At 37.0% G+C, this 22500-nt stretch overlaps 1 protein-coding gene and 1 pseudogene across 2 annotated transcripts in view; one reads left to right on the forward strand and one right to left on the reverse strand.

The window, feature by feature from the left end:
* Positions 1-22500, forward strand: part of LOC128251273 (acyl-coenzyme A amino acid N-acyltransferase 1-like) — a 128766-nt pseudogene that overhangs the window by 25796 nt on the left and 80470 nt on the right. The window lies entirely within an intron of this gene.
* LOC106877465 (uncharacterized) overlaps positions 3169-22500 on the reverse strand; it is a 68988-nt gene continuing 49656 nt past the window's right edge. Inside the window, exons 15-19 of the mRNA XM_089346156.1 lie at positions 14793-14950; positions 11105-11196; positions 8929-9112; positions 5157-5239; positions 3169-3225 (exon numbers count right to left, since the gene is read on the reverse strand). Of these exons, the coding sequence (XP_089202282.1) occupies positions 3169-3225; positions 5157-5239; positions 8929-9112; positions 11105-11196; positions 14793-14950 (574 nt within the window). The remainder of the gene's footprint in view (positions 3226-5156; positions 5240-8928; positions 9113-11104; positions 11197-14792; positions 14951-22500) is intronic.

Below are 22500 nucleotides of genomic sequence, written 5' to 3' on the forward strand. Positions count from 1 at the left end.
TGACCATCCTGAAATAGACCCGTGTGCGTATATGTATATATATGTTTATATTTTCTTGAGCAATATATAAGTGGTTACGAGATATTACTAAGGAAGCAACTGTCTGTTTCGCGGCCCCTATTGCTGCATTTCATCAATATTGACCACTTCTTAGACATACTGACCGGAAGCGCATAACCTCATTTATTCTGGAAATAGATAGACTTTATATTGATTTGGCGGTGGTAAAATGTAATGAATGGAAACGAAGTCAACAAAATTAGATCATTGTTCGGAAATGGGATATGATTTGTTAATCTTAGACATGGGTTAAAGCGTATAAGCTGTGTGTGTATCTACCGTTCCTAATTAAAAAATTAACATGACCACTTCGTAGAAAATGAATTTTCACTGACAAAAATTATTTGCAGCATTAAGTAATTTTCCTGTTTCAATTAAAGGAAGTTCTGGAATTGTGTGAATGTTTCTGCCCTGTAGAGTCTGCATCTTCTACTTCTATACAAAATAAGTAAAAAACATTTTTGCCCTTGGTTAATTGGTATAATTAAATAGAAGCTGAGCAAACACAAACAGTTCAGTTGGGACAAGAAACGAAAAGTGCAAAATAAAATGCTGATTTATTGAAATTATCCAAGCTTCGAGAAAATGTAAATAAATAGTTGTATGTATGATAGAGAGAGAGAGAGAGAGAGAGAGAGAGAGAGTCAGTGTGTGTGCGCGAGGGCGTGCGTGTCCTATGGTATTATCTACTGTGGTTGATGATGATGACAGTGACGAAGAGGATGGTAATGGTGATTGATGAAGCTAATTATGGCGGTAATGGTGATAAAAACAATAAGAAACACCATACTTACTTTCATCAATGAATTCTATGTGACTTTGTTGAACTCCTAAATTACGCAATTCCTGGGATTTGTTGAAAACTTGGGAGATATTGCGCCGCAGTTGACTTTTAGTCATTTTGCTAAACACTGTACAGTAAATAGCAAATATTTCATTTCTGTTTGAGCAAAAAAAAAATAGATACATGTAATTCGGTATGCATGTATGTATGTATGTATGTCAACAGAATTTTTTTGTAGACCAAGGTAATCTAATTGGTTTTAAAGATAATTTTGTTGTAATACCAGTAATCTAAATTGCACCTTTTCGATAAAATTGACAATTGACTGACCAGCCAAACTTCCAATTACCGATAATGGATACCAATGTACCAACACTGATGTGTATAAAACATAGTTTCTTGACATTAGTATGGCTGTTATTATACCTTGTTAATTACAGGTATCAATAAGGTGGTGAATTGGCAGAAACGTTAACACGCCCTGAGATATGCCTTACGGTATTTAGTCTGCCGTTACGTTCTGAGTTCAAATTCCACTGAGGTAGACTTTACCTTTCATCCTTTTGGGGTCGATTAATTAAGTAGCAGTTACGCACTGCGGTCGATATAATCGGCTTAATCTGTTTGTTCCCTCTCTGTATAGCCCCTTGTGGGCAGTAAAGAAATATAAAACGTTAACACGTCTGGCGAAATACTTAGCAGTATTTCATCTGCCTTTACGTTCTGAGCTCAAATTCCACCGAGGTCGACTTTACCTTTCATCTTTTCGGATTCGATAAATTAAATACCAGTTGCGTAATGGAGTCGATCTAATCGACTAGACCCCTCCCCAAAAATTTCGGTCCTTGTGCCTAGAGTAGAAAAGAAACAAAATAAATATAGGCGACATTAAAGCCAATTAAACCACAACTCCAAAACATAAACGAATCCGCCTGTTAGAAATCAATGAAATCACTACACACATACACACCCGTCACACACGCAAACGCACATACACACATACACCGAAGGAGTGCCGTAAAATATACATATATATACATATATTTTTCACATATGACATCCAGAAACACTCTCTAGAGAAAACACCTAGTGGTGCTAAAAAAAAATATTCGAAATTTTTTTCCACAAGGTAAAGAAAGGCTTTAAGAGGAATCATGTTGATTGGATTACGCAGATAAACAAATTAAATACATATTTTTCTACTCTAAGCACAAGGCCTGAAACTTTTGGGGAGGGGTTAGTCCATTACATCGACTCCAGTACGCCACTGGCACTTAATTTATCGACCCCGAAAGGATGAAAAACAAAAAATATTTAAATTAAAATAAACAATGCATTCGAAGATAGAAAAATCGGTAACTTTTTATTTGATTTTGCAAACTTCAAGAAATTAATTCTTTTGATTCAATTATTATATAAATGTGTGTATATACACACACACACACATATATATATATATATGTGTGTGTATGTGTGTGTGCATGTGTATATATATACGTATATGCATACACACACACATATATATATATCTATATAAAATAATATAGATATATATATATATATATATATATATATATATATACATATATATATATACATATATATATATATAATCTCCTGCTAAGTTTTAAATTGCGTGTTAGCCACCTTAATTATTTTATAATTTTCACATTGCCATTTTGTGAAATCAATCACTGATTCCTATGGCATTCTCAATAATACAGACAGGCGGGAGTTAGCCTCCACCAGCTGAAATAGAGTGAGCATTGCTGATGAGTATTAACTTCCTGTAAGTAGTTAGTATGCTAATCTAATCCATCTCGGTTACGGTGGGGAATGTTGTCCCCCCCCCGTCAATGCAAAGAGACCATGTGTTTTTTTTATGACTAAGAAGTCTATGACTAATATTTCTAACAATCATGGTGCTCACTGCACTCTTGTCGCTCTTCATCAGAAATAGAAAAATTCCAAAGAAGGGAAGACGGTGAAAGAAAATCGCCAACAATACACACGCTGTTATATATATATATATATATATATATATATATATATATATATATATATATATATATATATATATATATATATATATATATATATATATATATATACAGTTCTCTCTGTATCTCTAGATGGGTTTCTTTGTCCTTTGTATAATAAAACATTGATAAAACACTTAAGCATTTCATTGAATGTATGAATTAGTATATTGTGGGCCACAAGTACAACACTGTTGACTATTGTGACATATAATACATACGATATAATGGAATGTTTAGAAACAAAGCAAATAAAATTTGAATAAATGCGTTAGAAACTTTTGCTTACCCACAATATTCAACTCTGAATGTTCCGGTTACGGTTAATAACTCATGCTCCATCTGCAAAAGCCGGATGTGTATATATATATATATATATATATGCATACATTAAATTCAAGAAACAAATTTGCTTTAGAAGCCTTGAGATATATTGAAAGATACAGATGAGGTAATAATTTAATTCTCAAACGCTGGATAATGCTAATAATATAGCATGAACAGGATGAAATATCCATATTTTGCGGCTAGCTATGAGACTCAAACTCACATCCCTGTGATTACGCGTCAAGGGCTTTACCATTAAGCTAAACTTCCCGAACGACAAATTCTGCTGCAAATTTAAGGTATATAAATCTAGCTTTATAAGTCGCGTAACCACAGGGATGTGAGTTCGAGTTTCATGACTGGTCACTGACAATTTTTTCTGCAAAATATCGATAGTTTTTATCCTGTTCATGCTATATCATTAACATCATCATGCGTTCGAGAATAAAATTATTTTCTTATCTGTAACACACACACACACACACACACACACACACACACACACACATATATATATATATATATATATATATATATATATATATATATATAAATATATATATTTATATATATATATTTATAGCGAAATCGAATTGTAAAATTTGAAGTGTAAATCATTAAAAAAAACGATAACAAGGAACAAGAGCATATGCGCATGGTATATATTAGCTCGACGCTCGATAAAGTGGGGGAAATAAGGGGGTCTTTAACGTTCCGAACATAGCTCTTTGTCAGAAAGTAAAACAGAAAAGTAGAGACAATGAAAATATTACCAAATGTACGTGTGTAGTTACATATGTACATATGTGTGTGCGCGTGTCCGCGCGTACGTGTGTGTGTGTGTGTGTGTATGTATATTAATGCGTTTGTGTGTGTGTGTAAACACAAGATTAGTGAATAATGGGATTTTATTTACTGTCAGAATTGGAAATTATATCACGGAATATATAAATGATGTCGTTCATTTTGTGAACTTCATTTAAACAGAAAATAGTGGACAGAATAGTATTTTCATTGACCAGCAAAAATTCAGTGAGTTAGAAAAATTTCATTATGTAATAGTTTACTATCAGTAAATGGAGTTGATTGTCTAAATTTCATGAAACCCAAACACAATTAATTCGCATTCTTAAAACTACGGTCTACTGCACGTTCATGTCTCAGTTAATTTACATGTCTGTATAAAAGTCTATATATACTTACATGCATACAAATTATGAACATATGGATTGCATGAGATTGCCGAAGTTTAGTCCACTGCAGGACGAAGGTCTCATCATACTCTCTCTACCAACCCCTGTCTGATGTGGAGGCCGTTTTTACCTCGAGAGTATACTGGTTTGATGAGCCTAAGCAACCAAACTTGTTCAGCAAAAATTGGCAGTGGAGTACAGTCTGAAATACTCATACAGAGGTGCAGTAAAAACCCTCAAATTAACACAAGTGTTTAACTGGAACTCATTTTATCAACCTCGAAGGGATGAAAAGCAAAGTGGGCAGCGTAGAATTTGAACTCAAAACATAAAGAGGGATGAAATACCGCTAAGCATTTTTCCCGGCGTACAAACGATATTTCCAGCTCACCGCAGATTATGTAGGGAATTAAGTAATAAATACATACGCATATAATACTGATCTATATATTTGAATTTAACATGGATTTACATATGTATGTATTTATGTGTTTAAGCTGATCAGGTTAAACTTTAAAATACCTTTTATCATTTAACAAAATCGATATCACTATCTACTAAAGGCATTGAGCTCACTATTTATTTGACGTTTTCCATTTCTTCTATAAAACATGCACGTGTGCGTGTGTGTTTGTGCGTGTGTGTGTGTGTGCGTGAGTGTGTGTATGCATGTATGCGTGTGGTCAGTGCATGTGTGTGTTTGTGTTTGTGTGTGTGTGTGGAGAAATAGAGAAAGGTCAGATATCTACTCACGGCTCTTGATACGCTTTCAGCAGGGATTGTATATTCGTTGAACTCTTTAAAAATCAAACGAAATACGAAGGAGTTGGTCCAGCCTATGGATTGATATACAGAATAATCATTGCGTTTGTAAATGAGAAACACGTCATAGTTACACGTAAAACTCACATACGTAAACATAAATGCACGTTCATGATCACATATACACTTCAAAATACTATATATATAAATATATGTAAAAACAACAACGCGTGGACGTGGTCCATGCATCCTATTACAGGACGCTCAGGGAAGGAAAGTTTAACGTTTCGACAAAGCTATTCTTCAGAAAGAGTTAGCAGAAGAGTAAAGTCCAAGAGAAAAGGAAGACTGCCACTTTTCCAATACTACCTTTATGTCACTCGTAGAGATAGCATTCCCCGTTACAATGTCCCCCTCTGCGGAACCAATCTATTCTGCCACATTCGAATGCTGCTGCTCCTGAAGCTGCAGGAATTTATTTGTCGTCAGCTCTTCTATGGGTTCTTCGACGAGATTGTTAATGTTTTCATCGTCAATGTTAATGTTTCCATCGAGGCCCATGGACTTGCCGAGAGACACTATCTCTTTAACTACATGCGCCTCAGATTCAAACCCCTCGAAGTCTCTTTCGCATTCGCAGTCAGGTCACAGCTTCCATCATGCAGAATTCAGCGTTCTCCTTGTTACACCCTGCCAGGCCATATCGATAATTTTCAAGCGGTTAACAATGTTGTAGAGCTCCTTCCAAAACTCACGAAGAGTTAGATTTGTATTTTCGGTGACGAAACTGGTTTTTGGTGTACAATTTCTTAATTTTAAAAATCACCTGTTGATTCATGGGCTGCATGGAAGTGGTGTTGGTGCGTGAAAGGTACAGAACTTTTATTAATTTTAATTCGTCCTGGATATCAGCACCGTGTCTAGGAAGGTGCTCCATTCCAATAGACGAACCGGTTTTACTTGTACTTGATTATGTGTGCGTGTGTGTGTGCGTGTGTGTGTGTGTGTGTGCGCGCGCGCGCGTGTAGAACGTTGAAAAGTAACACACGAGTTGATATGTATAGGGAAAATAAGACAAGGTAGAAAGTTCTAAAATAATTTTATCATGAAGAACATTTTAGTACCGGTTTCAGTCTTTGCAACTTTATCAAGTTTAGAGTAAAGCATGGGAAACAATTAAATTGTGGAAAAATTAAATGAATTTAAAAAAAAAAATATTTCCATAGTTTTCAAATACGTGGGACATTTTCCTTCTTTCTGTCTATCTCTGTCTCTTTTACTTTTATGAAAGCTCGGTAGGTAGGTAGTAGTAGATCTAAAAGAATATTTGATATGAGGGATGCGAGTTCTTGGTTTTGATTGTTTAAGCATTAGCTGAAGAAGGAGACGTACAAGAAGAAGAAGAAGAAGAAGAAGAAGAAGAAGAAGAAGAAGAAGAAGAAGAAGAAGAAGAAGAAGAAGGAAGAGGAGGAGAAGGAGGAGGAGGAGGAGGAGGAGGAGAAGAAGAAGAAGAAGAAGAAGAAGAAGAAGAAGAAGAAGAAAAAGAAGAAGTAGAAGAAGAAGAAGAAGAAGAAGAAGAAGAAGAATACGTGCGTGGTATGACAGTCGTAGTTTGTTGTGGAATCCTCTTAAATTATCAATTGACCTAAAAGTAACCTGTTGTGTTTATAATAATAGTGATTAGAATTCTCCTGAATAAATCCACAGGCAATGACAGTTCTTAATATATCGTTTTTACTGTTTGTGTAGGTATTATTCTAAGGCGTTTGTAGTAGTGTCATTTGGGGTGGACGCATACAAAAGGGGTTTATATTTTGCGATACAATATGACTCTTTGCTAATGAGCTGACTACAAGTTGCATCGTCCCTGAATTTATAGAAGGAAAAATTCTGAGTTGGGTTGTTCATTAGTGGTGCAAATGTCAATGTGTTCACTGAATGCTATTTTTTCTGTATTCCCGAATTTTAATCTGGGATCTGTGTAGGGTATTCATCTGGTGTAGACTATTTTGGGTTTGGCCTATGTATTGTTGTCGACACCCTGAGCAAGTTAATGCATATATTAGGTTTTCCGAAGCAAATGTGATGTTGTTTTTCACTGTAAATCATTGAATCTATTTGAAAGAGAACTCCTCTCCCTCAATTAGTTTCACGCATATGCCACAGTTAGGTCTCTTGCACTTTTTACTGACGGCTACAGTATGATGTTGAATGTACTTGAGCTTGTATTATGAAACATTTCATAGATTTTGGTTGTCTTTTGCTGTTTATGATGGTGTGCGCTTGGAGGATAAAATTCATTCTGTGATCCATTCTTAGTTGGTAAATGTTCTGGAGGATTGTGTCGAAAGCTTTATTGTTAAGGGAGTTATGTGTGGAGATGTATGATAGGGCTTTGGCTGTAAATCCTTCTTTAATTTGGCATGTCTGAGTTCGGGGATGTTGAGTTGTAGGGCACATTCAAAGCCTATATCAATTCGTGTCCCTGGTGTTTGTATTAGAGACTATAGTACAAATCCTTTTTGCTACGTTGAAGGGATATTCACTCTAGAGTGTCTGGGGTGGCATGAGATAAACAGTAGATATTGCTTGGAGTCCGTGGGCTTATAATATATATCTGTTTTTATTTTGATGTTGTATTTCTTAATGAGGATGTCGAGGAATGGAAGTTGTTGATGGCTATATTCCATCGTAAATTGAATGTTTATATCAAGTCCATTTATAAGAGCTTCAAATCCTTTAAATCTTTCTATACTTTCATGCCAAAGAATTATAGGAGTTGTCTCTGAAGACAAAGAAGCTATTCCCCAAGAGGACATTTAGCCCTTCTAATACGAATTCGAATTCGTTTTTGATATATATATATATATAAACAAATAATAAATGAGTATATGCATATATACGTACAGGCATATGCATACCTACGTCCACCTGTATATATAGGTGCATATCTGGGTACAAGACATTGCAAACAAAACGTAGACAAAAAAATAATAATAACCAGAGTACAGAAAACACACAAGCCACATAGAGAACATTTTCTTTCATCAGCTACCCCCGTTTTAACACCGGCGTTTCGAAGAGTTGGGCAGGACGCATCGTTAAAACGGCTCTTCCCATGGACCACAAATTAAATTTGTATACACAAATTAAACCTGTGCCATGGAGGAATGTAGTGGCGGACAAAATACAAGACAGGAAAGCAAACGGAAAAGGCTATACGGCCAGACGTAAAAAAATATGTGTATATGAACGCTGTGAGGCACGAACTTGAAAGTGGGGACGAAGTAAGTTCGCGTGTTTGCTCGGCGATAGCCAAGGAAGAAAAGGATTAGTGACCGGAAGCATGTGACCATGCAGGGGTAAGGGAGAGAGAGAGAGAGAGAGAGTGGTAGAGGCAGAAACAAAGGGAGGAAGTAGAAGAATAAGTGAGCAATGAGAGAAAGAGAGGAAGAGAGGAATATAGTAGTAACAGAAGGAAGTACATATATATATATATATATATATATATATGTGTGTGTGTGTGTGTGTGTGTGTGTGTGTGTATATATAAATGTATATATATATATATATACATTCAGATACGTATGTGTGTGTGTGCACGCCAGCATGTGCATACACACACACATATATATACACACATGCACACACGTATACACACATCAAACTATTTCCCTTATATTAACTATTATACAATGTTCTTATTAATTATCAATTTGTAATAAATCTGATGGTGTTATATTAGACAATGAATAACACTTACCTATGAAATCATTCTTGTTACATAAGTGTCCGACGCAACAACCAACACAAAACCTGCTTTTGGTCCATTTATTGCATGTAAGGGTATTGTTTCTCATAGCTTCAACACATTTTCTGTATGTGCTGCAAGACTTTTCAGTCTTCAGTTTAACACCGTTCGTTGATAATGCCAATCGGCATACTGGCTGTAATAATAGATATCAAAATTATACACTACAACCAAAATATTTATTAGTACGATTATTGCTAATTACAACAACAAAAACAACAGAAACAGCAACACTAGGGATGTTTACCTTGCAAGAAAGTTTAATCATTGCTTTAAAATATCCAAAAGCAATAAATGAAACCGAAAACGACTTGGCGAATTGTTGAAAGTTAACAGCAGAGGTAAACTTTTGAAAAGTTTATTGCTATTTATCATTAAAAAATAATGTTTTGAATGCTTAGTATCCAAAGCCCTCTGATCAAATGTAGATATGGCCATCGGATACGGTCTATATGCAAACTACATCGCACTGTTACTCGTCGCCAAACTTAAAATAGGTCAAATTAGCCCAATAAAAATGTATAAATTCGCCAATTTTTTTTCTTACTGGAGGAATGCACAAGAGGAATTATTCATATAAAATTTACGAAAGATCACGCGTGTAAAACTCACCAACAACAGAAACTAATATGCCCCTACCCAAAGATGATAATGAAATAAAATTGTCAGATTGAACTCCTCAGTCCAAGCAAATAAAACAGAAAATACATAAAATGAACACAAGAGAAACTTCGTTTTATTTTGCATGTATAACGTATATGAAAATACGATATACTAGTATAAAAATTGGAGAGATAATAGCCAAGATCTAACTGTATCATCGGACCCCCAACAGAGTTGTTAACTTAATAAGGGACATTCTGAAAACGAAAAATATCAGAAGTGGAGAAGAATATTTAAAGAAAAGAATCCATCACCAAAACGCAATTGATAATCGCAAACACCTAACAACAATAAAAACAATGAAAATGTAGATATTGAAGTTAGAAATAAGATGTGTTGTGCCTTAATTTGAAATTGAAACTCGTTTCGTTCAATCTCCAAAAATTTTTAGAAAGAAAATTGGATTTCTCAAACTGAGTGAGGATGTCATGAAAAAATAACCAATGATAGTGTCGGTAGACTGGCGTCTTAAAAAAAGGCAATGGAGTCGGTGATTGCAAATGAATGAATCTTTAAATAAGCTAACTCAGCTTCAAGAAAACAGAAAGAATTGAAAGCAGGACAGACAATAAAACAGACAACAGAATGCAGCCATGCTCTTATGTCACGCTCTATTCTCCTATATTCTCGTATATCAGATTATGTGAAGCATTGATCTGTGTTATTACCGGTGTCTTTGTTTCTCTTGTGTTTCTTTAACCAATGTACAACTGTGTATTCAGAGATATGCCTGACAATTTTAATTTGCGTTTTAGCTGCGTTTAATCGTATAGCTTTCACCTTTTCCAGTTGAAATAATATTACCCCCATCCATTATGTTCTGGAGAACTTATACTTTTTGATGTGAGGGAAGATTTAATCCGTTTCGAACATTTCATAACCTTGTCTATCAAACAACCTCTTTTGCTATGGCCACCATACGAAGGAAAACTGTCATTTGCTTCTTAACTTATTCATTAATCAGCTCCCTGTAATCTCTGCGAGCTGGTAGAGCAACGACCGACTTCCAGTTACCCCCTCTAAGACTAGTGACTCGAGGTCATTCTGCAAAGAACTTTGATTCCAAGATGACTCCTGGCCACAATCATTCATACATCCTACTCTAATGACAGCCATGTTTGTCGGAGAAAGGTCACTCTAAGTTCGTGTGTTCGTTTCTTGAATAGGGATTCCTGGACAGGGTAGAACGCTGTGTCCTTGAACAAGGCACTTCATTTCCCTTTGTTCCAGTCCAATCAAGTGAAATGTGTCCCAGCCTAGTGATGTTCATCTATTCCCCTCTTCAATCGTCACATCCTTGTTGTCCCATTGAGTCGTGAATAAGAAGACCGATAGGGTCTGTATGTCTACGCAGGCACATAAAAATAAACTAGCGAAAGCATAGTACAATGTGGTCTTAATGGTTTTCGAGTGACGGCTGTCGATATATTTTAACGGAAAGGAAGAAAGTAATATTCCAGTTTACCTCTGATCCTGGACAGCTTTCCACTTCTGAATCATTGCACATCATTCCTGAACATGTTTGACACTGTAAATTCCTTTGAAATAACGAGTAATCTACAGAATACAAGTAAATATCTGTATTTATAAAACAAATAATGCAATGCATAGCAATAACAGGAAATATTGTCTTTCTGATGTAAAAGAATTAATACGTGTTTGCAATGGAATCAATACATGTTAGACATATAAACCAAATTATTAACAAAGACTATAAAACTATTTTTATGTTCATTTGGAAATGTTTCAATTGTCACAAATTCAACTGAGAGAAGCATGAAAGCTACTTCGCCTTTTAGTATTCTGATGTACTTGACAGTATTTTCTGGGTTTTCACATAAATAGCTCGGATCTCATCAGGCGTCCAATAAAACAGCCCAAATGTTAGTATGAGTACTTGCTCAGAAAACACGTTGTGGGCCAATGTTTCATTGAATGCATAGATTTCTGAGGTCCAAATTTTATTTATTGAGCTGTAATGTTCTTTGTTTATACTGTAATGACACCTGTAACTTAATGGCACCTGTAACACAATGGCACCTGTAAAAAAACACTTGTTTTGTTACAGGTGCTGTTGTGAGATATATTTTCATCCACTCCTAGATATCTGTAACATTCCTCTTCAGATATAGGGGAAACAGTCATTGATGGTGATGTTGCTAGTCTGGTTTACAGTTTTACCCCTTTTCACAACCATATAACATTTATCCTGAACAATCTCCAAACCTACATTTTTTGAGAATGTTGTAACTTGGTCGGGGCTCTTTTTCATCTCATCCATATTCTTTGCATAAAGTTTTAAGTTATCCACACAGAAACAGTGTTCAATTTTGGTATTTCTGTTTCCTTGTGAACCAATGAGATATCCCTAACATGAATGACATGGGGTTTACAGAAAGTATAAACAATATCACAACGAGGTTGTCCCCTTGGAATATGCCTTTGCGATATTGTATTCTGTCAGTGATAATAGTTACTCTTTGTGTTTAATTTCATGATGGTGGCCCACAATGAAATCAGGTCAGCTATGGCTTTGATTATGCTCACTAGAAATTAAGTAACTTGAAGGGCTTCTAGCATCCATGAGTATGTATGTGTGTATGGATGTAAGTATGTATGTACGTATGTATGTACGTATGTATGCATGTATGTATGTATGTATGTATGTCCGTATGTGAAAATGTGTGAATGAATGTGTCCGCGTGTGTACATACATATACATACTGACACGTATATTTTCTTGAGTGATGTGCTTAATCGAACCCCATTTTACTTCTGTCATTTGGAACCTTCGCTGTTTATGCCGGAGTCTTCTCTGTTGTAAACAATCAAGGCATGTCTTTGATTTCAGGATATCTTCCTACTTTCCTCCAACCAATCACAGCAGCCTTTGGAATTATCATGAGCATTGACCGTCTTCCTGGTTAAGCGCTAAAAATATACTTTACCTCTCTACTTCGTTTGCTTCCTCTCTCCTCCGTAGCATCACTCTTACCGACCCACATCCACACATTAATTGTCCCTACGCCAACATTTACACTTTATGCAAACTTCACACGCTAGACCACAGTTTCTACCTACATATCTCATTTTGGTAGCACAGTTACTCTCTTCACACTTTATTACACACTCACACACACAACTTTGTCCCTGCTTTGCTTTGTATCTATAAATCACTCACTTCTCTCTCCTCCTCCTCCATTTACCAATCACTACTGCTTGGCTGCTACTAACTGAAACAGTTTACCTCCCATATACGCACACATACCGCAACCTTCTTCTCTCTCTTTCCATTCATGTTCACTCTTCTTCGAATAAAACCACTTTTGCTCTTCTCTCCTTCTTTCGGCAGCCATTTTCTGTCTCTCACTTAACACATGTGTACAAACCCTTTGCTTGTACCGTCTACATTATTTGACCTTCATGAAGTGTGCCATCATCTTCAGACATTTTACGTTACTGAATTGCCTGCATTTTGCCGTTTTTATCTTGTCTTGGTATTTGATCTTCTGAAGCAACTTTTCTCTCGTATTCGAGTTTTATCCTATAGATTCTGCTGCGACTGTCCATGTCACGTCTTGCTGCCTTTACAGTGTTCACAGAGCATTGAACAGCAGTGATGGCGTCTGAATTTTGGTAACCGTCATGAATTATGATGAATACAGGTAACTCTTTTCCAATATTTAGATGGCTTTCAATGCAGCAAGCTGGCAGAAACGTTAGCACGCCGGGCGCAATGCCTAGCAGTATTTCATCTGTCTTTACATTCTGAGTTCAAATTCCGCCGAGGTCGTCTTTGCTTTTCATCCTTTCGGGATATCAGTTGCGTACTGAGGTCGATATAACTGACTGGCCCCCTCCCCAAACATTTCGGGCCTTGTGCCTAGAGTAGAAAAGAATATTTACATGGCTTCCAATCCGCCATATCAGCTTTTTCTCAGCTACAAATTTATATTTATACTCTCCAATACCTTTCACTGTTTACCAATGCACTAAGTTTTCCTTAATATAATGGGACATAAAATCGTTATATTTAATACCGACACTCTTTATATATCCATCCTTCTACCATCTTCAACGCTCATTATTCCTGGGATGGTCATGAGGACATCTGGTGCCTCGGGTACCTCCTGCATAGGGTCCTATCAGAAGCAACTGCCAGTACACTTATTGATTGAATGCTCAAGCATGACCAACGGAGGCTATGAATATTTTATAGCCATCCCTTTCTGGTCTACCCCTTCATTCCCTGATGTTTTGCATCATTTTAAAGAATCGATCTTGCGATTTTCTCATGTGACATCCTAATCGCATGTCCGTATTACCGGAAGTGTAATGGCACAATAAGGAAAAGTACCGACTCGATCTGGAGAGACTCCGTCATCTCCAATGTACACACTGTGTCGCGTAAAATTACTCCAGTTTTTTTGGAGGAGTCCCTTTTCGGCCGCTTCTATTTGCGATCAGACTCTTTCAGTCGTTAGCTAACATTCATGACCATAGGTGATGATGGGCACGAAAACCAAACTGAAGATTGTGTGTTTGGCTGAGGATCGAATGCTGGAACATTTTTTGTATCTCGGGAGGGTCATTAAGCCAATAATATACACACGTACTGGTTCTAGTTCACTTTATTATTCGTCACTTTGTTAACAATTTGTTAACGAATTAACTAAATGAATGTTTGATTATCCGTTTGGTAAACCTATCAACCAGTTATGGTTGTTAGCGACTTTTTGTTGTCATTCGTAACCGCTTCAATGACTCATTTGTTTTTGTTCTATGGTTATGTAGTTCTGAGTGAGAATGTACGTGAGAGAGAGGGTTAGAGAGTATGTCTGTGAGCATAAGTGTGAGTACATGGAAGTGTACATTCATCCATGTGTACGCTGTTGTGAATACTTGCATATGTATGTTTGTGTGTGTGTGCACGTGTGTGTGTGCCGTTGATGGTGTGTGTGATACAGTTGAATGTATAAGTTCATTAGAGAGAAGATGTGAATGTAAAGCGTGCGAATGCTAAAACGTTTATTTCGCATATCTTTATCTATAGTTTCCGTTTCATAAGACATTATATTGTAAGCTTCAGAGAAGAACCCGTATTTTCTTAGTGTTAATAATAAAAGAAAAGAAGAAACGAGAATTTTACTAACTTTGACATTGCGTATAATTCAGTATAGGTATTTGTTCCTCTGAACTTTCCAGACACGTGCCATAGACATTCACAGTTCTGTTATAGACTTTTTTAACATGATTTACGAAGGCTGGCAAGTGACATCCACACCGCATAAGGTTATTATGTCGGAGATAGCTGTAACAATAAAGAGAACTCTGAATGCGTTTCAGATCAACAGAGAAATTCCTATGTGATTTGACAAGAAACAAAGATTATGAATTTTGAGCAGGTATATAAACGTTATGAAATTCATTTTTCTAAGTGTTGTTAATAACATCAATAATGTGAAATGCTTTCTAGTAGAAAGTGGGAGCATTAAGGTTCTATTCTCTTTTAGCTTACATATTGAATAATAAAGTACCTTTAAATAAGATTACTAGCCACTTGAAACGGTTCTATTTTACCGTAGTTTAGGGACACTGTAGAGTCGGGAATTTGGTGGTAGGGATCTTGCGCTTCTGTATCTGAGAAAACTCATTCAGATCGGTGGTTTTGGCGCTAAGAAGGTCGAGTTTATTCTATGTAGCAATTGGTTTTAAAGCTAGAGACGTACCAGCGCAGAAACTGACAGATTACAGTGTTGTACATTTTATAGCTTCAGTGGCACAGACATGTATAGTAATATTCCTAATTAAGAAGGGGAAAATTAATATTCATTTTTGATATATCAATTTGAATATTTTCAGTGTTTTTCAAAAAAGAGCAACAGCAAAACCTCATCAACAACAACAACAACAACATCAATAATAATAATAATAATAATAATAATAATAATAATAATAATAATAATAATAAGAAGAAGAAGAAGAAGAAGAAGAAGAAGAAGAAGAAGAAGAAGAAGAAGAAAAAGAAGAAGAAGAAGATGAAGAAGAAGAAGAAGAAGATGAAGAAGAAGAAGAAGAAGAAGAAGAAGAAGAAGAAGAAGAAGAAGAAGAAGAAGAAGAAGAAGAAGAAGAAGAAGAAGAAGAAGAAGAAGAAGAAAATCTGGGCAGAAGATAAAACACACAATGAAAAGGACCCTTGGATTGATAGAATATCTACAGACCTAGACTCCTTAGAAGAGCAAAAGTGGGAGGGGGTCAAGGTAGAAGATATAAGATCTGCTCTCAGGAGGTCAAGCAAATGGAAGTCTCCAGGAAAGGATAAAATTCCTAACTTCTGGTTGAATGCCTTCCCAGAAAGCCATGAACTGCTAACAAAACTTTACAACGATGTTTTGCAAAATCCTAGTTTGATGCCCTCTTGGCTAGTTAATGGTTTAACATTCCTGCTTCCAAAAAATGAAGAAACAAACGAACCAAAAAATTACCGCCCCATAACCTGCTTAACAACAATGTATAAGACGCTAACATCTGTCCTAACCGAGTACACCTATAGTTTTTTAACAGAAAGTAGCATATTCCCTAATGAGCAAAAGGGATGTAAACGTGGATCTTATGGTTGTAAAGATCAGTTACTCATCAATAACATGATCTTAGAAGATTGTCACAAGCGACACAAAAACTTGTCAATAGCCTGGATAGACTATAAAAAGGCCTTTGATAGCCTACCACATAGCTGGATTAGGAAATGTCTGGAAATGTATAAAATAGCTCCTACTCTGCGAAACTTTTTTTCTGTAAGTATGAGATCATGGAGAACCACACTGATGTTGAACAATGACAATGAATCTCTAAATGCTGGAGATGTAAGAATTTCATGTGGCATTTTCCAGGGTGACTCACTATCACCACTCCTGTTCTGTCTAGCCCTAATACCGCTCTCAAAATTGCTCAATGATGCACAGTATGGTTATAAAATATTTGATAAAAATATAAATCATCTCATTTACATGGATGATTTAAAGCTCTTTGCAAAAAATGACCAACAACTCAAAGGCCTACTAACGATTGTTAAACAATTCAGTGATGACATCAGGATGCAATTTGGCCTTGATAAATGTGCAAAAGCTACCTTTATCAAAGGAAAAATGACAAATACATCTAATGTGAATCTTGACCAGCAAAATGTCATAAAAGAGTTAGAACCAGCGGAGAGCTACAAATACCTAGGGGTAATTGAAGGGGACAATATCAAGCACTCAGTGATGAGGGAAAGGATCAGAAGAGAATGTTATCGCAGGGTGAGAGCAATACTGAAGACAGAGCTGAACGCGAGAAACAGGATCAAAGCGATCAATGCTCTAGCCATACCAGTCGTGACTTACAGTTTCAACATCGTTAACTGGTCAATTGCTGAAATATGTAATGTTGACAGAAAAATACGAAAACTGTTGACAATGCATAGAATGCACCACCCTAAAGCAGATATAGAACGTCTTTATCTGCCAAGAAAAGAGGGAGGCCGAGGACTTCTACAGCTGGCATTATCAATGAAGGTAGCCACAACTGGCCTAGACACCTATCTGAAAAACTCTGAGGACTGGATGCTAAAACTTGTCTTAAAATATGAAAGCAAGAAAGCATCTTGCTCAGTAATAAAACAGGCAAAGGAATATCTAAGTGAATTCCAATTGCAACAAATTCAAGAATTAGACGAACTAGAAACACCTGCAGAAAAAGTTAAGCGCTTGAAAACCCGTGCTAAAATTGCTGCCTTAGCTATTATGACTGAAAAATAGCATGGAAAACCTCTCAATGGCAAATACCCAAAGAGAGCGAATAATGCAGATATTGACAAAGCCCTTACCCACCAATGGTTAATGGCCTCTGGCTTGAAATCAGAAACAGAGGTTTATCATAGCAGCCCAAGATCAATGCCTACCTACAAAGAACTACCAGGCCAACATATTAAAAAACGGCAGCTCCCCATTATGTCGTATATGCCAACAACAAAATGAGACCATCGATCATGTTGTATCTACGTGCAGTCTGCTTGCAACTACAGAGTATCTCAACAGGCATGATAGAGCTGCGCAATATATTCACTGGGTAATATGCAAAAACCTGGACTTGCCCCATGGTAAAAACTAATGGGAACACAAACCACCCCCAGTAATTGAAAATGATCACATTGCACTCCTCTGGAACTTCACCATTCAAACTCACAGAAAGATAGACGCAAATAGGCCAGACATCATACTGAAATACTTCAGACAAAAATCATGCCTCCTCATTGATATGACTGTCCCAATCGATATAAACGTATCTGTCAAGACCTACCAAAAACTGAGCAAATATAAAGATCTTGAAATAGAAATTAGCAAAATGTGGAATCTGAAGACGAAAACAATACCTATTGTCATAGGTGCCCTGGGAATGACAGCGAAACGGGCTGATTACTACCTAGCTCAGATACCAGGAAACCCCAAAATGGCTGAAGTTCAAAAGATAGTGCTCATGGGAACTGCCCATATCTTACATAAAATACTGTCTATGTGATCTCAAATTTTTAAAACAAACATAATTTTCTTATGGTTTCTTAAACCTTCACTTGAACAAAACTGTACAAATCCAAATATATGGTACCCTAGGCATAACACCTACATGAACTTCTAACTTGTGGTCTCTTGAGGTCTCTGGGTGAGACTTGGATCCAACTTGTACAAATGCAAAGCAAAAGTCAAACATAAATTAATAATAATAATAATAATAATAATAATAATAATAATAATAATAATAATAATAATAGTTAAACAACCATGACTATTTGAAGTAGGAAATACGAAGGGTGTGGTCAATGAAGAGAGTAGAGGTGATACCAATAGTAATTGGTGCATTTGGATGTATTAGCACTCAACTACCAATATGACCGAAAACGATTGGTAAAAGTGTGAAGGTAGAACACCTAAAAGAAAACAGCATTGCTTGGAACGCAAGAATTCTTGGAACGCAAGAATTCTTGGGACGCAAGGGTTCTTGAAGTATAAACAGCAAACAAGTGTCACCTTGCTGGCTGTGGACAACTGACACTTTCCATCAAACCCAGAACAGTAAGCTGTGAGTTTGCATATGATGATGATGATGATGATGATGATGATGAAGAGGAGGAGGAGGAGGAGGAGGAGGAGGAGGGGGAGGAGGAGGGTGTGAGGGGGGGAGGGGGAGGGGGAGATGAGGGGAGGATGAGGATGACGAGGAGTGGGAGGAGTGGGAGGAGTGGGAGGAGGAGGAAGTGGAGGAGGAGGAAGTGAAGGAGGAGGAAGTGGAGGAGGAGGAAGTGGAGGAGGAGGAAGTGGAGGAGGAGGAAGTGGAGGAGGAGGAGGAAGTGGAGGAGGAGGAGGAAGTGGAGGAAGAGGAGGAAGTGGAGGAAGAGGAGGAAGTGGAGGAGGAGGATGGGGAGGAGGAGGAGGAGGGGAGGAGAGGAGGGGAGGAGAGGAGGGGAGGGGAGGATGGAGTTGAGGGGAGGATGAGGATGAGGAGGAGTGGGAGGAGTGGGAGGAGTGGGAGTAGGAGGGGAGAGCGGGGGAGGGGAGGGGAGGGGAGGGGAGGGGAGGGGACAAAGTGGAGGAGGAGGAAGTGGAGGAGGAGGAAGTGGAGGAGGAGGAAGTGGAGGAGGAGGAAGTGGAGGAGGAGGAAGTGGAGGAGGAGGAGGAAGTGGAGGAGGAAGTGGAGGAGGAAGTGGAGGAGGAAGTGGAGGAGGAAGTGGAGGAGGAAGTGGAGGAGGAGGAGGAAGTGGAGGAGGAAGTGGAGGAGGAAGTGGAGGAGGAAGTGGAGGAGGAGGAGGAGGAGGAGGAGGAGGAGTGGGATAACCCAAAGAGCTGAGGAGAAGAGAAAAGAATACCTTCTTTAAATGAGAATGCATGGACAGTTTGAAAGGAATAAACAGGACGTTAAGGTTAATACAGCATCGTGGGCATGGCTGGAGCGAGGTGAATTGAAGCGTACCACTGAGAGCCTGATCATTGCTGCAGAAGACCAGGCTCTCGCTACCAATTCAGTGAAGTATAATATCTATACAACTTCTGACACCCTGAAATGAAGACTGTGGAAAGGGTGTGGAAATGTGACCCACTTGATAAGTGGATGTGAGAGCCGAGCAGAAAAGGAATACGAGCACCGCCACGATAAAGTGTGTGCGTATCTTCATTGGCTTTTATGCCATAAATACCAATATGAAGTAACAGAGAACTGGTATGAGCATGTACCAAGTAAAGTTATGCAGGAAGATGGAAAAGTAACGAGACTCTGGGACTATGATTTTCAGACGGATCGTGTTGTCGAACACCGTCGGCCGGATATTGTCATATTGAATAAGAGAGACAAATACTGTCAGATCATTGATGCAGCCATACCAAATGACTACAATATTGTGAGTAAAGGGGTTGAAAAAAACCACCAATACTCCGAAATAAAAGTGGAAATGGCAAGATTGTTTGGAATGCGAGAGGGTAATGTAAAAGTGATACCAGTGGAGATCGGAGCGTTGGGCTCAATCCCATTGAAACTTCAAGACTTCTTAAAGCAACTGGAAATCCCATGCAAGATTGATGTCTTGCAAAAAGCAGCCTTGAAGGGCATAGCGCACATCGTAAGGAAAGTATTATCTGTCTGAGGTACTTCCTGTGACTTGACAGATGACTAAAGGCTCCGAAGCGTTTTACCTACACTGTGCTATGAATAATAATAATAATAATAATAATAATAATAATAATAATAATAATAATAATAATAATAATAAGAAGAAGAAGAAGAAGAAGAAGAAGAAGAAGAAGAAGAAGAACAACAACAACAACAACAACAACAACAATAATAATAATAATAATAATAATCTTTTCTTGAGTTTATAAGCCATGTGATAGAGGATAACTATTTCATTTTCATTTCAATACATTTTAATATTTCTGTATGTCTTTGGGTCTGTCTCATTCGCTGTGTATTGACGAAAACCGAATAATCCATTGATAAGGAGGTCATCAGGTAATCGCTAAAGCCAAAAGCATCTCAATTGTCTTATGCCTGAGTAGAAATGAGAGGGAAGATGAATAAGAGAAGATTTAACCTTCTCCTATTGCACCTTCACATGCGATCATAGACATCTTCATACAAATTCAAACATGAATATGGTAGTAGAAAGAAGTAAAGTTAGTTACAGAGAGAGAGAGAGAGGGGGGTTATGAATGTAAGCCATTCCCACCACTCTGTAACACATACTGCAGTAGATTTATTAGAGAGGAGAAATGAGAAAATGACAATTAGAAATAACAGATATCAAATAAAATTAGGTAGGATGTGGTTCGAGAATGTTTAGATGATATTCTAGATATAAATTTGAATCATTAAGCAAACATGATATAATAAAATGTATTGGGCAAACAGATTACATACAGCTGACAGAGGAGAAAGAGATGGCATACAATATATAGATGATATACAATATATAAATGGCATAATAGATTTAGAGGATTTACTAGATATAGATGTTATACTGGATAGATGACATACTATGATAGATTTAGATGATATGTTTGAAGAGATGACATACAAGATATGGATAAATCTACTATATGTAGCTCAACTGCAATACATAGATTACAAGCTCCAAGATATAAGTGATATACTAGCAATAACTGGCAAACGGTATTGTCACATAAGTGTTGTGGCGAAAGTCGCTAGGTATTGCGAAGCTGCAAAATATTGCTGAGTAAAATACCAGTTATATTTGACATGAAAGATTTAGCTGGATAAGCATTCTAAATATGACTGGAAATTATAGTAGATATATCTGAAATTGTAGGTATTGGAAATATTTTATTCCTTGACACGTCCTTTATAGAAAATGATTTTCAGAAGAGAATATTCTGAACCTTTTAGGAATTTTGCTACATCGTAATGGAATTCTATCATGTTCTGATAAATACAATTTTTAAATAGATCTGCTTGTATACCTCCCAACCTCTAATACTGCGCAAACGTAGTTAGTTTTACTACTATTTATCTCCCTTAAAATGTTCTCCATTCGAAGCAGTGTGGTTAAGCTTTAATAGGGATAGGAGTGTGTTAAATGTCCCTCTCGTTCTTTCTTTACATCTCCACCCACACAAATGTATATATACATGTGTGTGTGTGTGTGTGTGTAAACATATATGTATATATATACATATTAACACAGAAGAATGGGGATATCATACATATTGAATCATCCCGTTTCTGTCAGATTGGCAAATCACAAAACCTTGCGATATAGTAATACTGCGTATTACTCGACCCTATAGTTACAGGGGGTTCTGTTTTCATGTTATGAGTTCAAAATTTCGAGGACGATTTTGCCTTTCATTATTTCGGGGTCGATGAATTAAGTACCAGCCGAGCAATAAGGTGGATGTAATCGACAAGCCCCCAGCCACAAAATTGCAGGCCTTGTGCTTATCGTAGAAAGAATATTATAGTCCCTAGATAACCAAATTACCAAATGGTTTCGTGGTATAAATACAGAGGCAAATGCAGCAATCATCAGAAATATCTGAATGGAGTTGTTGTGGATATTATTCCTTCTGATAACTCCGTTGTCATAAGGATATAATAAGTAATAACAATATATATATGTGTGTGTGTGTGTGTTTATGTATGCACATACGCATACACACACAGGAATCTTTATATATATGTGTGCATGTAGGTTGGTATGTAGGACACTCCCTCGACTCCAGTTAATTATGTGTATTTATAAACATGGAGGAAACTAGATCAAACCAATCCTCTGATATTTGAATATGAACTATTCGATGATAAAACACAATGCTCGGA

The sequence above is a fragment of the Octopus bimaculoides genome, chromosome 30 (assembly GCF_046866305.1).
Source record: "Octopus bimaculoides isolate indiv1 chromosome 30, ASM4686630v1, whole genome shotgun sequence".
Taxonomy (NCBI): Eukaryota; Metazoa; Mollusca; class Cephalopoda; order Octopoda; family Octopodidae; genus Octopus; species Octopus bimaculoides.